Source organism: Melopsittacus undulatus, chromosome 6 (genome assembly GCF_012275295.1).
Source record: "Melopsittacus undulatus isolate bMelUnd1 chromosome 6, bMelUnd1.mat.Z, whole genome shotgun sequence".
Taxonomy (NCBI): Eukaryota; Metazoa; Chordata; class Aves; order Psittaciformes; family Psittaculidae; genus Melopsittacus; species Melopsittacus undulatus.
Genome location: NC_047532.1, coordinates 30,267,106 through 30,281,570, shown reverse-complemented (window position 1 = coordinate 30,281,570; position 14,465 = coordinate 30,267,106). Strand labels below are relative to the sequence as shown.

The window sequence follows — 14,465 nt, the reverse complement described above, 5'->3', positions numbered from 1 at the left end:
AGCTTAGGGTAAATGGAGAATTAGGGCTATAGAGAAAGAACAAAAGGAAGCTTACCGCTGGCCCTTCTTGGCAGCAATAACTGGATGCCTTTTAAAAACAGCTTCTGTTGTCATGGTGCTTCTGAATCCAAGGCCGGTTTCTGGCACTGTGATTTTCTCATGGCAAAAAACGTTGTCCTGTCCTAGCCTTGGGGGGAAAATAAATAAATAAAGGCAGTAGCCTTGGCAGCACTTGTCTATTATTGCAACTAAATGACTGAACTGCAGTGGGAATGGGACCAAAGGGAAAGCTTTTCTTCACAGAGAATCCTGATTTTTAAAGCTGGTGTCCACCGTGGTCTGCAGAATCTTTTGTAAGAAGTGGTTGACATTTGGAGAAGGATTTTGAATAGTTTGTATAGAACTTGTTTTCCTCTGAGTCAGCAATGTTTAGAGGTTGAAATAGAGACCTGAATTCCTGAGCTCAAGGTTTTTGGAAGGTCTTCCAGTAGTGGGTGGTTTGTGTTTTAAAGCCCATTTTCCTTTTCCAAATTTCAGAGATAGTCAAATTGCTTAATACACTTCATTATAATTTCCTGAAGTGGTCAGTAATCTACAAAACAAGATATTTCTTAATGTATTTGGCATTGATTATGTTAGTTTAACAGTATGTTAATTTGCTGAGCTTTTTCCTATTTTAAAAGGTGATATTTTGACTGCATAGAACTTCCTGATGATTTTTTTGTTGTTGTTAGTTCTTGGATAGTTCCAGTGTCTGAAGTTTAAAAACTTCCTTGTTTATATTTTTGCTTTGTAAATTTACTGAAACCTCCAAACAAGTGATGACGGAAGTGGTTTGGTGTTTCTGAAGCAGGGAAACACTGTGCTTTTATTTCTATGTGACTTATTTTTAAAGGCAGGAAATGCTGGTTACCCCATGTCAGAAAGCCTGTATAGGTAAGTTTTTCTGCTAGAAATATGTAAGCTCTTTGGGAAGAAGAATTTGCCCTTCAGGTCCTTCCTTAAGAGTCAGCTCTGTTTTGATACTGCCTGGTCACTGTTACTTGAAAAGCTTCGGGCAGCTAGAGAATAAAATCTCTGCATATTAAGTATTGTATAGTAATTTCTATTGCTTCACTGCCTGTTTGTATTTTGTCTGCCTGCATTTGAGGCTGTTGGGTCAAGGATTAGAGCTCTTGCAGGCAAGTTCAGATTGGCCTTTCAGGGTTCCAGGGTGGGATGTCGCAACTGCTGTGACTCTACTGTTAGAAGTTATCAGCCCCAAAGCAAGAGTTATTTTCTGTCCTTCTGGTTTTAGGCTGCCCACAAAGAGTGATCTGTGTTGAGGCATTGGGCTGAGCAAGAGCGGTTGAGGCACATGCATGTTCGGTTCTGCAAAGTCTGCATCGTGCCAATGACCTCGTGCAGGGGTGAAATGACACCTCGGGGCTGCTCTGGCTTTTCTTCAGGGTTTGTTTGCATAAGGGAGGGAGCCCTCAGCCTTGGGAGTAGCTATGAATCTGCAAGTATAAACGTCAGGTAATAAAGGGGGACCCCAGGAGCCCAAACTTGGAGTTTGGAACAACCTTTGGAGCCCTTGCAAATTCTTTTCTACAAGCCCTTGGATAGCGGAGTTGTGAACACCCATCATCAGTGCAAGACTTGTTTTTCTCCCCCTCTGTTTCCTTCTTTAAAGCATAGTCAAACTCCAAAAGACAACAGACTTCTTCCAAGGTTGCCCCTGCAGTCTTGTGTTGTGTTATTTGCCCTTTCTATGCAAACCCTTGAAAATGATGCTAAAGTGTACGTAGGTTTATGGTGTTTAATATCAGAGCCACAAACATAAAAACCCAGAAAATTCTGAATGCTAAAAGTTTTGTGTTTAAATATTCTCTTGATTAACACTACTTTGAGGTGATGTTTACCTAAAAAATTAATGCTAAAAAAGTTTTCTTAGTCATGACAGTCTAGAGTATTTATCTGCTAGTAAGTGAAACTTTTTTGTAGACACTCATCTTTTCAATTTAATAACATGTATTTCAAAATCTATTTCTTGATGTTATTAAAACTATAATAAAATCTTATTTTTTCCTCTCTGTAATAACACTTTTTCAGACTGTGAGACTGAAATTCAGGAACTAACTATAGGGGTTATGAAGAGTGCTTTATTTCAGCATTAGGAACATTTGGATAGAACAGTGCTAAAATTTGCAATTATAGTGTGTTGTCTTTAATTTTTTACTCATTAAACTAATTTCTTAATTATTAGAAAATTCATTCTGTCTTTGAAATTCTACACTTTTAGAGATGCTGTGCTGTAATTTTATAACATCAAAGTGATCAAATTGCTGCTTTAATATCGGACTTCTACTTTAATCATGAAATTGTAAATTGTGCATAACTTTTCCAAGAGTTAAAACAGTCCCAGAGCAGCAGGGAGTGTGGGTCTGATCATGATTGCCATAATTTAGGCCTCTTCCTTTAAACTTTGCTTGTGAGATTAAGTTTTTCTTTTCTGGGAAGGAAGAAGATACTTTCCACATAGTTTCCCATGTACTTGTCAGGTGTATTTTAGTTTGCTGTGATGCTAGGTTTGTATTTGAAGGATTACAGTGATGAGAAGGGGGGAATGGTAGCTGAACCAGTGAGCCCTCCTGGGAGGTCAGATGAAGCCTTCAGTTAAAAACTCTGCACTTGTAAATGCTGTTTGCTAAGTTAGGATGAATACTTTTCATGGGCAGCATTGCTCTTCAAGAGCAAGACCAGTGCCTGTGGTAGGTTTAGGTCCCATACACAAGTCCCAGTGCGAAGTGTGCTGCAGTGTTCTGAATGCTGGCGAATCTCGGGGGGAAATGACTGACAGGCTGGAAAGGGCATGGCATGAACATGCAGCACTGATGGTACTTGGCTTTCTGCTGCAGTGTATCTAGGGGAGGAAGAACAAACCACATCATAAACCCTAATCTTTGATAAAGAGGTTTGCTTTCACTAAAGTTAGTATTGGAGAACTTGCCAGTGCCCGAGATTGGAGAGCAGAGCAGCTTTTGGGTGGGTAAATGTAACTTAACCCTGACATGTTGGGAGTGGTTACGCTGCTGCTTAATCTGCTTTTGTTTTGGTTGGAAGATCTTTCCCTGATTTGGCTTACCACATGGTTGGAGAAGTGGTGTGGGAAGGCAAAGGAGACCACCCCTGCAGTGGCTGTGTGGCTTTGTTCTGGATTGATGTGGTAGATGAGGGGTGGCTTCAGGGTGCTGCAGACAGCAGAAGTGGGCAGGTGGGGATGGGGTATGATGTTTCCTTTCCACTGGCATGCAGCTTTGCAGTGGGTGACTTTGTGATGGTAAGTATGATAGCTTTTAAAAAAGTTCCTGTAGATATAAAGAGCAGTCTTGATCCAGAATGGCTCTTACAGGTGCAGCTGCACAAGCTGTGTTAGGTGTTGGAAATGAAGGATATGAGGTCTGCAATAACATTTGAAGGATCAAAAAAGATGATGAAAACTTTGGCCAAGGTGCAGTTACTGCTTATGAGTTTTTACCTCTTAATCTTTGTATAATTCCTTTTATAGGCAAATATGTATTCCCTCAGAGCCTTTAGGGCCTTATTGTTCTTCCTTCTCTATATAACGAAGAAAGTGGATTTACTCTGAAGAAGTATTTCCATGGCAGCCACTTAGAAAATTGTTCTTATCTTCTTTTGTTAAACTTTTTGTTTCATAGACACAGATGAAGACACAGTGAAAAGATGTTTTGCCACGTTTGAAGAGAAGTTTTTCCAAACCTGTGAGAAAGAACTTGCCAAAATCAACATTTTCTATTCAGGTAAGGTGCTTATTTGTGTATATTTGTGGAAAATACAATAACACAAAAAGAGTCCAAAGCTCCCAGACTTTCGGAGTAACCACAATGGTCATGCAGGTCTACCACCAGGTAATTATAGGGCAGGGTTATATGGGAAACTGCTCTGGTTTAATCACAGATGTGAAGCCTAAACCATGGTATTTGCATAGAGGGAGAATGAAGGGCCGGTGATTTCATTGGTCTGCAGAAGTGTCCTGCTGAACTTCAAGAAGATGTTCTTATCTCAAGTGGTAGGGCAGAGGGAACAGTTTCTCAGCTTATCCATAGTGACAATTTCCTGTGCATGGTTTAGTTGTGCTAAGTTCCTTAGCTGGTCTTCCCTGGGCTCATGCAGGAATAGCTATCATGGACTTGCCCATGTATCATAACTTGACCATCCTGATGTGTCCAAGTTTTTAAATACATTCACATAAACTCTTTAAACTTTCTGGAGGAGGTCAGCCAAGTAGCAGTTTGTCATTGGCTGTGTATAAATTCCTGTTTAGTAACTTGAATAAAAATGTAATGGTAAGAGTAGGGATTCCTAGGGGTCATGTGTCAGAGTGCTGTTGTTTGTTGTTTTCCTGGAGAAAGTTTGCTTTCCCATCCTGTGTTTTCTTTACAATGGGATAATTGGAAATTCACCCTGTAATATTGCTGCAAAAAGCTTAGTGTTAGTGTGATCCACTTCCACCCACCGTTACACTTCAGCTGGTTTTCTGCCCCTTTTGGTAAGGTTTAAAATGGATTTTTAACTAGAAAAGCATTTAGATATGAAGACAGTGATGCCTTGACTTCTGCTATACTTTCTCTTAACTGGTTGATTTACTGACTTGATGCTATAAACAGGCTTTTGCAGCACAATATGGTACCCTTTTCTATTTCTGACTTTAATCTGGTAACAAAGACAGTTGAATTGTGCAAAATATTTTAATAACCATCAGGTGATGGCTTTATTGCTAGCTATTTTATTGCTAGCAAAATCTGGGTTGTGAACATGAGAATAGCTGAAAGCATAATAGATGCAATAACTGTGCACTGCAGCTTGCCTCTGTCTAGCTTACTTCTAGGCAAGTAAATCTCTTTTGGGCTGGCTATGCTTGTTCTCCTGGCTCCCTGGAGCCATGGTGTTTTGCTATAGCCAGAGTGGAGTGGATGTCAGAATAAAGGCAAGGAGCATTTTGTAGATAGAAGTGATATGTTTTACTAGGCCAGCTGGGTACTGTATTTTATAGGCATTTTCCTACATGTAATTCATATGTACATAACTGAAAAAATTGTTCTGCTGTGTTTCATGTGGGATCTTTTGTTTTTATCCCAGGTCTAAGGTAAGGCATTTATGCTCAGAAACTTGTCTTTCTTCTCTAGTTATATCAGATCCTGTGTACTATGAGCTAGACTCTGTGAAGGAAGTTCTGTCAATTTAGATGCACAATAGAGATTATGATTTTCCCTAATGATGACCTGCTAGCGCATGTGCACCCACATGTACATGTGCACCTATTCCAGCATTGTTTAAAATGGCACTAATAATATAGGATAGGATTTTTTCCATTTTGCTGTCATTTCAAAAATGTTATAGGAGAGAATACATGTAATCGGAAAATCTTTTGTGATAAGATTAAAGCTACATCAAGAAATGTTCCATCAGTGGCTCCTCTCCTTGATCATGTCAGAAATTTGTCATATCGGACCTATTGTAACTCCAGGTGTGTGTTAGCTTGGATTGTGACCTGATACATCCTGTTTGTTATATGTTTATCATATGTTTTATTACACACTTTTCTTTACAAAGATAAATATTGCCCATTTTCAAGAAAGTTAAGCTTCTTTTGATCCCTGCTTAATTTTGTCGTCTTCTTGATCCCTGCACTGAGGGATCATCAGTGAAGATTGCCAGGGATTGCCACAGCATGGACAACCCTGTTCTCTCAGGATAGGCTTCTCCTGGACCTCAACTCCTCCCTGGTGTACTTAGGGTCGGAGTACCTGCTGCATAACGCTGTATGCTCAGGTTGTCGGCTCTTGCCAAACATAGCCTTAATTCCCCAGACCATTATTCCAGCTCAGTAGGAAGGAAAACAGCCATTAACTAAACCTGATTTGATAAACAATTTGTGATTATTTGGACTATGCTCAAGATAATCTGTACTAAATTGGAAAAAAAAACCAGCAGTAAAATTTTAAGATGTTTCAAGTAGGGAATGTCTGTTCAAGTGCTGAAGTTTCATTTGTGGCCAGTTTTGGTTTGTGTTTGGGATTTTCTAGAGGGGAGGTTTGTTATATTTTAAGTTAGTATCATCAGGATTTGCTTGGGCTACAGTGTAGCTAGTAACATTTTTGTGGTTAATTTAGGAGATGGTTTTGTTATTTGTAGGCTTTAACTTGGTAAGCAAAATAGTGAACATAGTAAGTACAAGCAGGAAAAGAATGGAGTGCTGAAAGCCTGCCTGAAATACCCAGACTCCTGAGCTGGGTAGCTGCAAGGAGGTATGGGCTGTTTGATTATCTGTTCTCTGGTGAAACAGGTTTTGATCACAACCATGGCCATGTGAGCTGGAACTTGAGAAATTGTACTAGCTCTTTGGTGTGACAGCTTTTTTTCATGATCCTTATGTGTGAACTTTTCTTTACACTTGGAAAATGGAGTAAAAACAACTTGAATTGTATATTTGGGAGGTAACTCTTTAGATGGTGGTTTTAGTCAGGATCTAGAAGCATTCTGGGGGCAAACCTGCTTCTTCATTGCAAGTCTGCCTCTGGTTTCAAATTTCTCCTTAGTCTTTGCTGTGAGGTTACACCTGAGCCGAGGACTTAGTGAGCATCATGTCATGCAAAATGCTGCTGCAGAAGAGTGCTTCCAGTTTCCATGTGTATGCTGCTTTTTTCTGACTCTTTTGAGAGCCATATTTTTTAAAAAAAGTCACTTTTGGGAGTGCTGGGTTAGTGGTGAATGATTTCTCAATCGTTTTGGAGTGTGTTGTAAACTGAGAAATTAATTTGTACTCCGCTTTGCTGTTTCCCTAAGCAATTCAGTATGAGCTTTTAAGAACAGCAGCACACATTTTTTCTTATTTTGCTTCTGCAGTGAATCTCCATGATAAAATCATACCTTAACTAGGTGAAGTTATTTGTGGACTGTATTAACTGGAGTCCGTGTGAGAGAGAGCAGGAGGGAGAAGGTGCAGGACTGCTGTTTCTCAGGAGTGAGTCAGTTTCCTTTAAAGCCTCATTCTTAGAGAACTGTGATCCTCCCCTACAGATGTGACAGAGCAGCACATGATTAAGAAAAATATTTGTGTTTGGAGATGATGCTTTCTTAAGGGACATTGCTTTGCAAAGAAGAAAATTGCAGCCGTAGTTCTGAGGCTATTTCAAAGCATTGTCTCTTCTTTAAATATTGTTTTGTTAGGCTTTTAGTTGGCTTTCTTTTTCTGGACATAGGGAAAATGGAACATAGTTTCAATTTAGAGATGTTATTTAAACTCTTGCATATTTAATAAAATTTGATCCAAAGAAATCTCAGTGTATCACAGTTTAATATGGCATTTTGAATATAGTAAACCTGTGAGTTTTATTTATATGAAGGCTTTTGATTCTAACAGTTGCTTTAATAGATATCCGTTACTTCTTCCCAAGAGAGTTCCCAAAGTGGGGAAAAATTATTTTTGCAGTCTGACCTTGTGTGTGTTAAATATTATGTAATTATAGGTTGTGGGCAGACAATTCTCGCTGTGGGCAGACAGTTCTCACTGTGAGCTACATTGCCTCTCTTCAGTGGAGTCCTTGAATCTATAGAAGTTACCAGGGAGGAGTTACCCTTTCCTGTCTATTTAAAATATCGTACTTTTAATAAAGCTTATAATCAAAAAAGGTAGAGAGTTTCAGGCTCTTCCATACTTTATTATTGTATATTGATTCCAATGTTCCATTTAGAAAGGCATTCTCCTTCTGGAAAATACCTTATGCAGAGCACTGTATGATTATTTACAGATGAAGTTTGCTCTTAAAATTAACCAGAATTGAATAAGACTGAGGAGAAAGTCAGAATTGCTCCCATAAATCTTTGAGGGAGGAGCGGCAGCAATTGAAAATTACTATTAAGTTATGTAAGACGCTAATGAAAGGGAATTAGATTGACTGTTGGGCAAAGTTTTGGGTGGTGGAGGGACCACAGGGCTCCATGGTTTCTGTTGCGGTGGTGTGTGTCCTGCTGGGTGTAGGTGGCTCCAGCTTCCAGCCTCTGCTCCAACACTGTGAACCTATTTGGTGCCTTCCTGGCCAGTGCCACTGCCCATGGTCCATGATGGGGATTATCAGCAGAGATGCCAAAGCTGTGACTAAAGCCATAGGGGAGGGAAAAAGATTGGAGGGGAACTAGGTGTACAGAACAAAGAGAAAGATAATGGTGTCAGTTGTGCTGGTTTTAGCATTAAAAAGCTTTTTATTTAGCCAAAAATTATTTTTCTTTCTGAAAGTACATAAAACAGCATACTTAAAGGAACACCTTTTTCATACTTGAGATGTGAGAAAGAGAGGCTGACTTCTTCTGAATACACATCAAAATGATATTTAAATTCAGGTTGGCTGTTCCTTTAATCAGTAAATAATGAGGCAGTGCTTCTAACCTGCATGAGCTTAAACTGAGGAAGAGAGGGATGTATTATTACAACAGTTTGCGTACAGCAGCTAGTAGTGTTGTAACTCCTGATCAAAGCAGAAGCTGTATTTGTCTGTCACTGGGAGTTTGGCAGAAGGGTAGCATTGCTCTGTGAGCAGCAAAATTCAGCATCGCATCTGAAGTGTGGTTTGTTTTCTTTGGGTATTTTTTTTCTCCTTGGATTTCCTTACTGTCATATAAAAAGATAGTAAACACATAGTAGTGGGTGCACAGATATGAAAAGTGCTTTGCTTACTGAACTGTCGAGTTTCATAACATTGTCTAACAGTTGGTTTTTTTCCTCATTTGCTTTTTGTGCATTTGCTTTATTTGAGAAGGGCGATCAGCTTTCCCTTGTGTGCAGAGTAGACGTGTGGTCACTGCTTTGGTATTTGGATAAGACCCTATCTGCCTGACTGCATCCATCTGTGGCTCTGCCAATGTGGGGGGGCCTAACCCTGCGTCCTTGTGCTGGTTTATAGCCCCTCGGTACAGGCAGCAGCTGAGCAGGTTGGTCTTCCATACCGTACAGGTATGCATACGGTCCTGGAACAAGCATCCTCTAGAAATTTTTTCAGTGATATCCAGTGATAGGACAAGGGTGTAAACTGGAGCATAGGAGGTTCCATGTGAACATCAGGAAGAGCTTCTTTAATGTGAGAGTGACAGAGCACTGGAACAGGTTGCCCAGGGGGATTGTGGAGTTTCCTATGTTGGAGATATTCGAGGCCCGCCTGGACAAGTTCCTGTGTGATGTACTCTAGGTTACCCTGCTCTTGCAGGGGGGGGTAGACTAGATGATCTTTCAAGGTCCCTTCCAACCCTTGGGATTCTGTGATTCTGTGATCAGGTCTTGAGTGGAAGTGGAGAGGTCTGAATTCATGTCTTTAACTAAAAGGAGCTTCATAGAAGAGAAATATGCAGAGTTGTGGAATTTAATGCTTAGCAGGGGCAGACCATGCTGTAGGTTATTCAATGCAGTGCTTTTTACCTACGGGCAGGAGGTATAGTGCTTTTTACAGGCTCAGTAGGCAAGTTGCTATCCTCTCATCTGACTTTTTTCCTTTCCTTGCTAACAGAAAAGCTTGCAGAAGCTCAGCGCAGGTTTACTACTCTCCGGACTGAGTTACAATCAACTTTGGATGCACAAAAAGAAGCCAGTGGTGTTTCCACAGTTCAGCGGCGCAGAAAGCCAGTCTTCCACCTGTCCCATGAAGAACGAGTCCAGCATAGAAATATCAAAGATCTGAAATTGGCCTTCAGTGAGCTCTACCTCAGTCTCATCTTACTGCAGAACTATCAGGTACCTGCAAAAAGATGGGGGTTTACGAAGCCCTATATGTAAATGACTCTGTGCTTTGCATATGCTTCAGTTGCCTCATTCATTTTAATTTCTTCCTTCATTTTGGGTTCCCTAACGCTTAAGAAAAGGCAGATGCCTAGCAGCTAGCAGTGTAATGTCTTGTTGCTTTTTGTTGAAATAGAATTGCTAAGCTGACCTTCAAAAGGACCTTCCTTCATCTCCCTTTTCTGGGCTGGCTGACACCAACACCCTTTGCCCAGGCATGGCCAGAACATAAAGTTCTATCAGTACCTCCTCCTTCTATGATGTGTTGTTCTGTGCAGGGCTGGAGCTGGCACACTGGGGAAGAAAGAAGCTCTTTTATCTAATATTTGTAATGAAACTTGAAATGCTAACATAGTGTTTTCTCTTGGCGTTACCATGGTAGTGACTGTGACCTTGCTGTATCAGAATTTCTTGTTAAAACATTCATTAAAAAAAAAGAAGTTTTCAGTTCTGTAGGATACAGGCTCGTTTGCCTTGAAGTATGAGAAAACCAAATCTTTACTTGTACTAGGGTTTCTGGCAGGAAAGGGCATGGTAAATATTGCAAATGTTGATATTGTTCAAAAAATCTTGAAACAAAAATCTGAAACTGTTATGATTTTTTTTCTGGGACAGCTCTTTTGGTGTTAAGTACTCTGAAATGCTTTTAGGTGTCTTACTGTGAGGGTTTTTAGATTGTTAAATAAGAATGTTTGAGTTTAAATTTAGTACATCTGTATTTAGATCTTTACTAGCGTTGTACTGGAGAATTTTACTGAACAAAATTAATTGTTAGAAATACTACCTGCAGTGTGGGCAAACTTAATTCTGCCAAAATTCTGAGTATTCGTACCATTCCTAAAGTGATATTGTATCTTTGGGTACATGTTTGAAAACTATTTATGAGTTTCTCAATAAAGCCCTTTAACTGTTAGAAGTAATTTCTGGTTCAAAACCTGGGAAAGGTAGAGTATCTGTAGCTTTTCAGGAATGTAATGAAGCAGTATTACCTGCTGTGATTTCTTCAAGTTTTGTTTTTGTTAAAAAAAAGTTCTTACTCTTGGTTACAAAAGTCACTTCTGAGGCTTGACGAAGAATTAAAGTAGTGGTGACATAGGTCATTAATTTGGAAAATCTTTTCCTACTATTCATCAGTGAAGAAGGGCATGTTACACACCTGTATTTTTGCTACCAAGAGTTCATTGTACATATAGAAAATGTTGGTGTAAATCCCAACTGGTTTTAATAGCTTTCACAGTATCCAAAAGGAGCAGAGCTTCTTTCTACAACGTATTGAGAATGAGAAAAATTAGTTCAAATTGATCTTGAAGTTTAGGACAATGAGTACAAGTACTAAACCGGATATAAAACCAAATCCCGAAATACTTCTCTTAATCACTTTTGACCTTAGAGTATAAGAACTAGGAATATTCTAGCTCTTCAAGTTTTGGAGAGGAAAAACAGTAATCTGGTGGGAAGATGACATAGCTGAGGCCTTCATGTAGGTGGTAAAGGGAAGTCAACAGCGGTATTATAAATATCAAGCTATGACTTTGATGAAATGCTGAAGTCTCGAGATGGGTTACCAGGAACAGAAAACGCATTTGAAGACAATTCTAGTCTGTTAGACTGAATCAAGAGCAAGAGCAGCATGCATTCATTTCTAAGGTATACAAACCAAGTATCAAGTGGAACTGTAACTTGTCTCCAGGACAGCTGATATTTAACTTGCCAGTGATTAAACTTCTGGTAAAATGGATTTGTTATTAACAGTAATATATAATTCTAGAGTGTGTAGATCTATAAATAAATCTATTTCTTTGAAATACTGTGTTTCAGAACAAATTTTAATTATTAAATACATAGTATTTACTTATACTGTATATAATATAGTACATTAATCAGACAAATAAATACTGAATCAGCCTCATTAAACTGCTGTGTGTTTGTCTTGCAGGTGTATTTCCTTACGCATTTGCATACGAGCAGAGATTTTTGAGTCCACCCGATTCTGCTTGATCTTGCATTATGTTATTGCATAAGTTGTACTCTTTGATTTTTATACACTTTCAATGGATTGAATTACTATACAGCAGAAATAGAAGTCAGGCTTGGAGAAGGCCCCTTGCCAAACAAAAGCATCACAAATAGCAAAACGTCTGACTGTGTGAATGATGTTTGACTGCTTCATCACTGTATGTTCCTTGTCAGAAGCACCACTGTAACCACTAGTATTTTTATTGTGTGCTTTGGGCTTGCAGAATTTTTGCAGCCAGAGGATGAAGTGCTGCTGGAGAGGTTCAATGGTGTCTGGTGTAACCATGCCCAGACCAGCCAAGGCACACCAGAGTTAGGCTGGGATTGGACACATGGCAGATAAAGTGATGTTAGTTGAGGCTACAGAAAAATCTCTGACCAAAATCATCATTTTGTTGCATATTTTAATTTCAAGATTCTGAAATGGTGGTCTCCGTGGGTGGAATGCTGGCTTTTCCAATAGAAAACAATTAAAGTCTCTTGTCTGCAATAATGCAGATTGTTAACTCATTGGCTTCCTGCTCCTGTCTCCATACCCTTATTTCCTCACCTATATGGTAGGGGTCTGGTATTAAATTACTCAGTATACTTAGATTGAAAATATTTCAGTGAGTAGCTGGCACCTCTCCCCTAGGGCATGGGATTTTGCTGTTTTCTTTCTTTTTCTTTCCAAGCTCCTTTCTAAGCTGTTTTTTTGGTTGGGTTTTTTTTTTTTTTTCAGAGGTGAATCTTGCCATGATCTGTCTGTGTTCCTACCGTTGCTTGAATGGAACATTGAGTGTTTTGAGTGGTGTTTTCTGCATAATGAAATGCAGGATTTTGGATACATCTTGTTGCAGCAATTGCCTGCAGTGTGATGAGCTTTGCCTTTCTTAAGTTACTGTGCATTAGGAGATTATTGGGTTAGTCTCATATGTAATTTGAAAATGAACAATTCTTGTTTTAATGCACCTCTACGTACTAGGGAGTTGCATCTCCCACATCTGCAAGTCTAAGATAGTTTTGCAGTCATTGTGCAATGTATGCTGTAGAAAAGGATGGTGCTGTGGGGATGTACATTTCTGGAGCTAATTTGCAGCATTTATAAATTTTGCAAAAGTATTTCCCTTCTATAATGAATTTATCTGGACAACTTGATTTGAAACCAACACAGAGTTTAAAGAAACTACAAGTTAGTAGCTTAGCCTTTTCAGAAGGGAAAACCATTGATGACTGTGATAGTTTTGATAAACATGTCTTTCTGTAGCATTATATGTTTCTTAAGAGCTCATTACAGCTCCTGCTAATCCAGAGACCAGCTACAAGTTTGCAGTATCTGGGATATATGCAGTAAGGTATACCCAGGGAGAGGGAGCATGTCTTGAAATAACTTCAAGCATGCAAGTTTTGAGCATGTACAAGGGTTATTAGTCTTCAGGGAGGTTTCATCAGGATTGTCATCACTTCCTGCATTAAGGAAGAAAGTGGGAGTAATTTGGCTTTTCAGGAAACATGAAATTTAGGTAGTTTCCTGCAAATAAGCTATATGGCTTTATGCCCCCGAGTACCATGTTTTTTCTGTTATTTGCAAGGGACATGTGTGCCTTCTAATATAGTGGTAAATCAGAAACTTCCTGACAATAGATGCAATAATTTGCTGGGTTTTATTAACTATTCCTTTTTTGCTAGCACTGGAAACACAACCATTTAACTTTCTTGGGACCTGGCTGAGTTTAAAAGCCAGTAACTCTTTTCCCTTGTCTGCAGAACCTGAACTTCACCGGCTTCCGCAAGATCTTAAAGAAGCATGACAAGAACTTGGAGACAGCGCGGGGAGCAGAATGGCGGGTGGCTGAGGTGGAGGTAGCACCTTTCTACACTTGCAAGAAGATCAACCAGCTTATATCAGAAACAGAGGTAAAGATGCTAGTCTGGGTACTGTTCCTCTTTTTAACTAGAAAACAGTGTTTTCTTGTTCACTGCTGATTCCTATAATGTTTTGCCCTCTCTAGCTTGTATTTGCCACCAAGACAGCTATTAATTGATTTTGAAATGCCACTGGTTTCTGGCACTGCTTATGTAATTTGGGTATTTCTCTTCAGCTGGTAGCTTTTCACTCTGAAAAGCCAGTGCAGTGTTAGCTTGTATTGTGTAACTTGATGCAGCATGATGAGCTTCTCCTATCTTTGTTAATGTGTGCTAGGAGAGTACTGGGCCAGGGTTCAAATGTAACTTGGAAGCCAACTGTTATTTTTGGTTTTAACGCAGTACCATATGCTTATCATTAGAATGGACTTCTGTGATGTATGTCTTCATCTCCTTAGGAAGTGGTGACCAATGAGTTAGAAGATGGAGACAGACAGAAGGCTATGAAACGTTTGCGTGTTCCACCCTTAGGAGCAGCTCAGGTGAGAGATCAAGCTATGCAGCAAAGATGCTTCTCCAACTTGTTAAGGTGCCAAATTAGATTCAATGTCTGAACAAAAGTAGTGCAAATGATTGATGTGAGCATGCTCTGCAAATTGTGAGGAAGATATGTCACATAATCTGCTTTAGTTTGGAAGATTTGGAAATAGCTTACTTTTCCTAATTGTAAATTTATTCCACAGATTAATCTGACTTTGCTGATAACCTGTTTACC

At 39.4% G+C, this 14,465-nt stretch overlaps 1 protein-coding gene across 2 annotated transcripts in view; it reads left to right on the top strand.

The window, feature by feature from the left end:
• XPR1 (xenotropic and polytropic retrovirus receptor 1) overlaps positions 1–14,465 on the top strand; it is a 112,001-nt gene that overhangs the window by 66,698 nt on the left and 30,838 nt on the right. For both annotated transcript variants that reach the window (XR_004549668.1, XM_034063639.1), the window contains exons 3-6: positions 3,702–3,803; positions 9,561–9,784; positions 13,592–13,741; positions 14,149–14,232. Coding sequence is in view for 1 of the 2 variants with exons in the window: in XM_034063639.1 (XP_033919530.1) it covers positions 3,702–3,803; positions 9,561–9,784; positions 13,592–13,741; positions 14,149–14,232 (560 nt within the window). In the remaining variant the exon portion in view is untranslated. The remainder of the gene's footprint in view (positions 1–3,701; positions 3,804–9,560; positions 9,785–13,591; positions 13,742–14,148; positions 14,233–14,465) is intronic.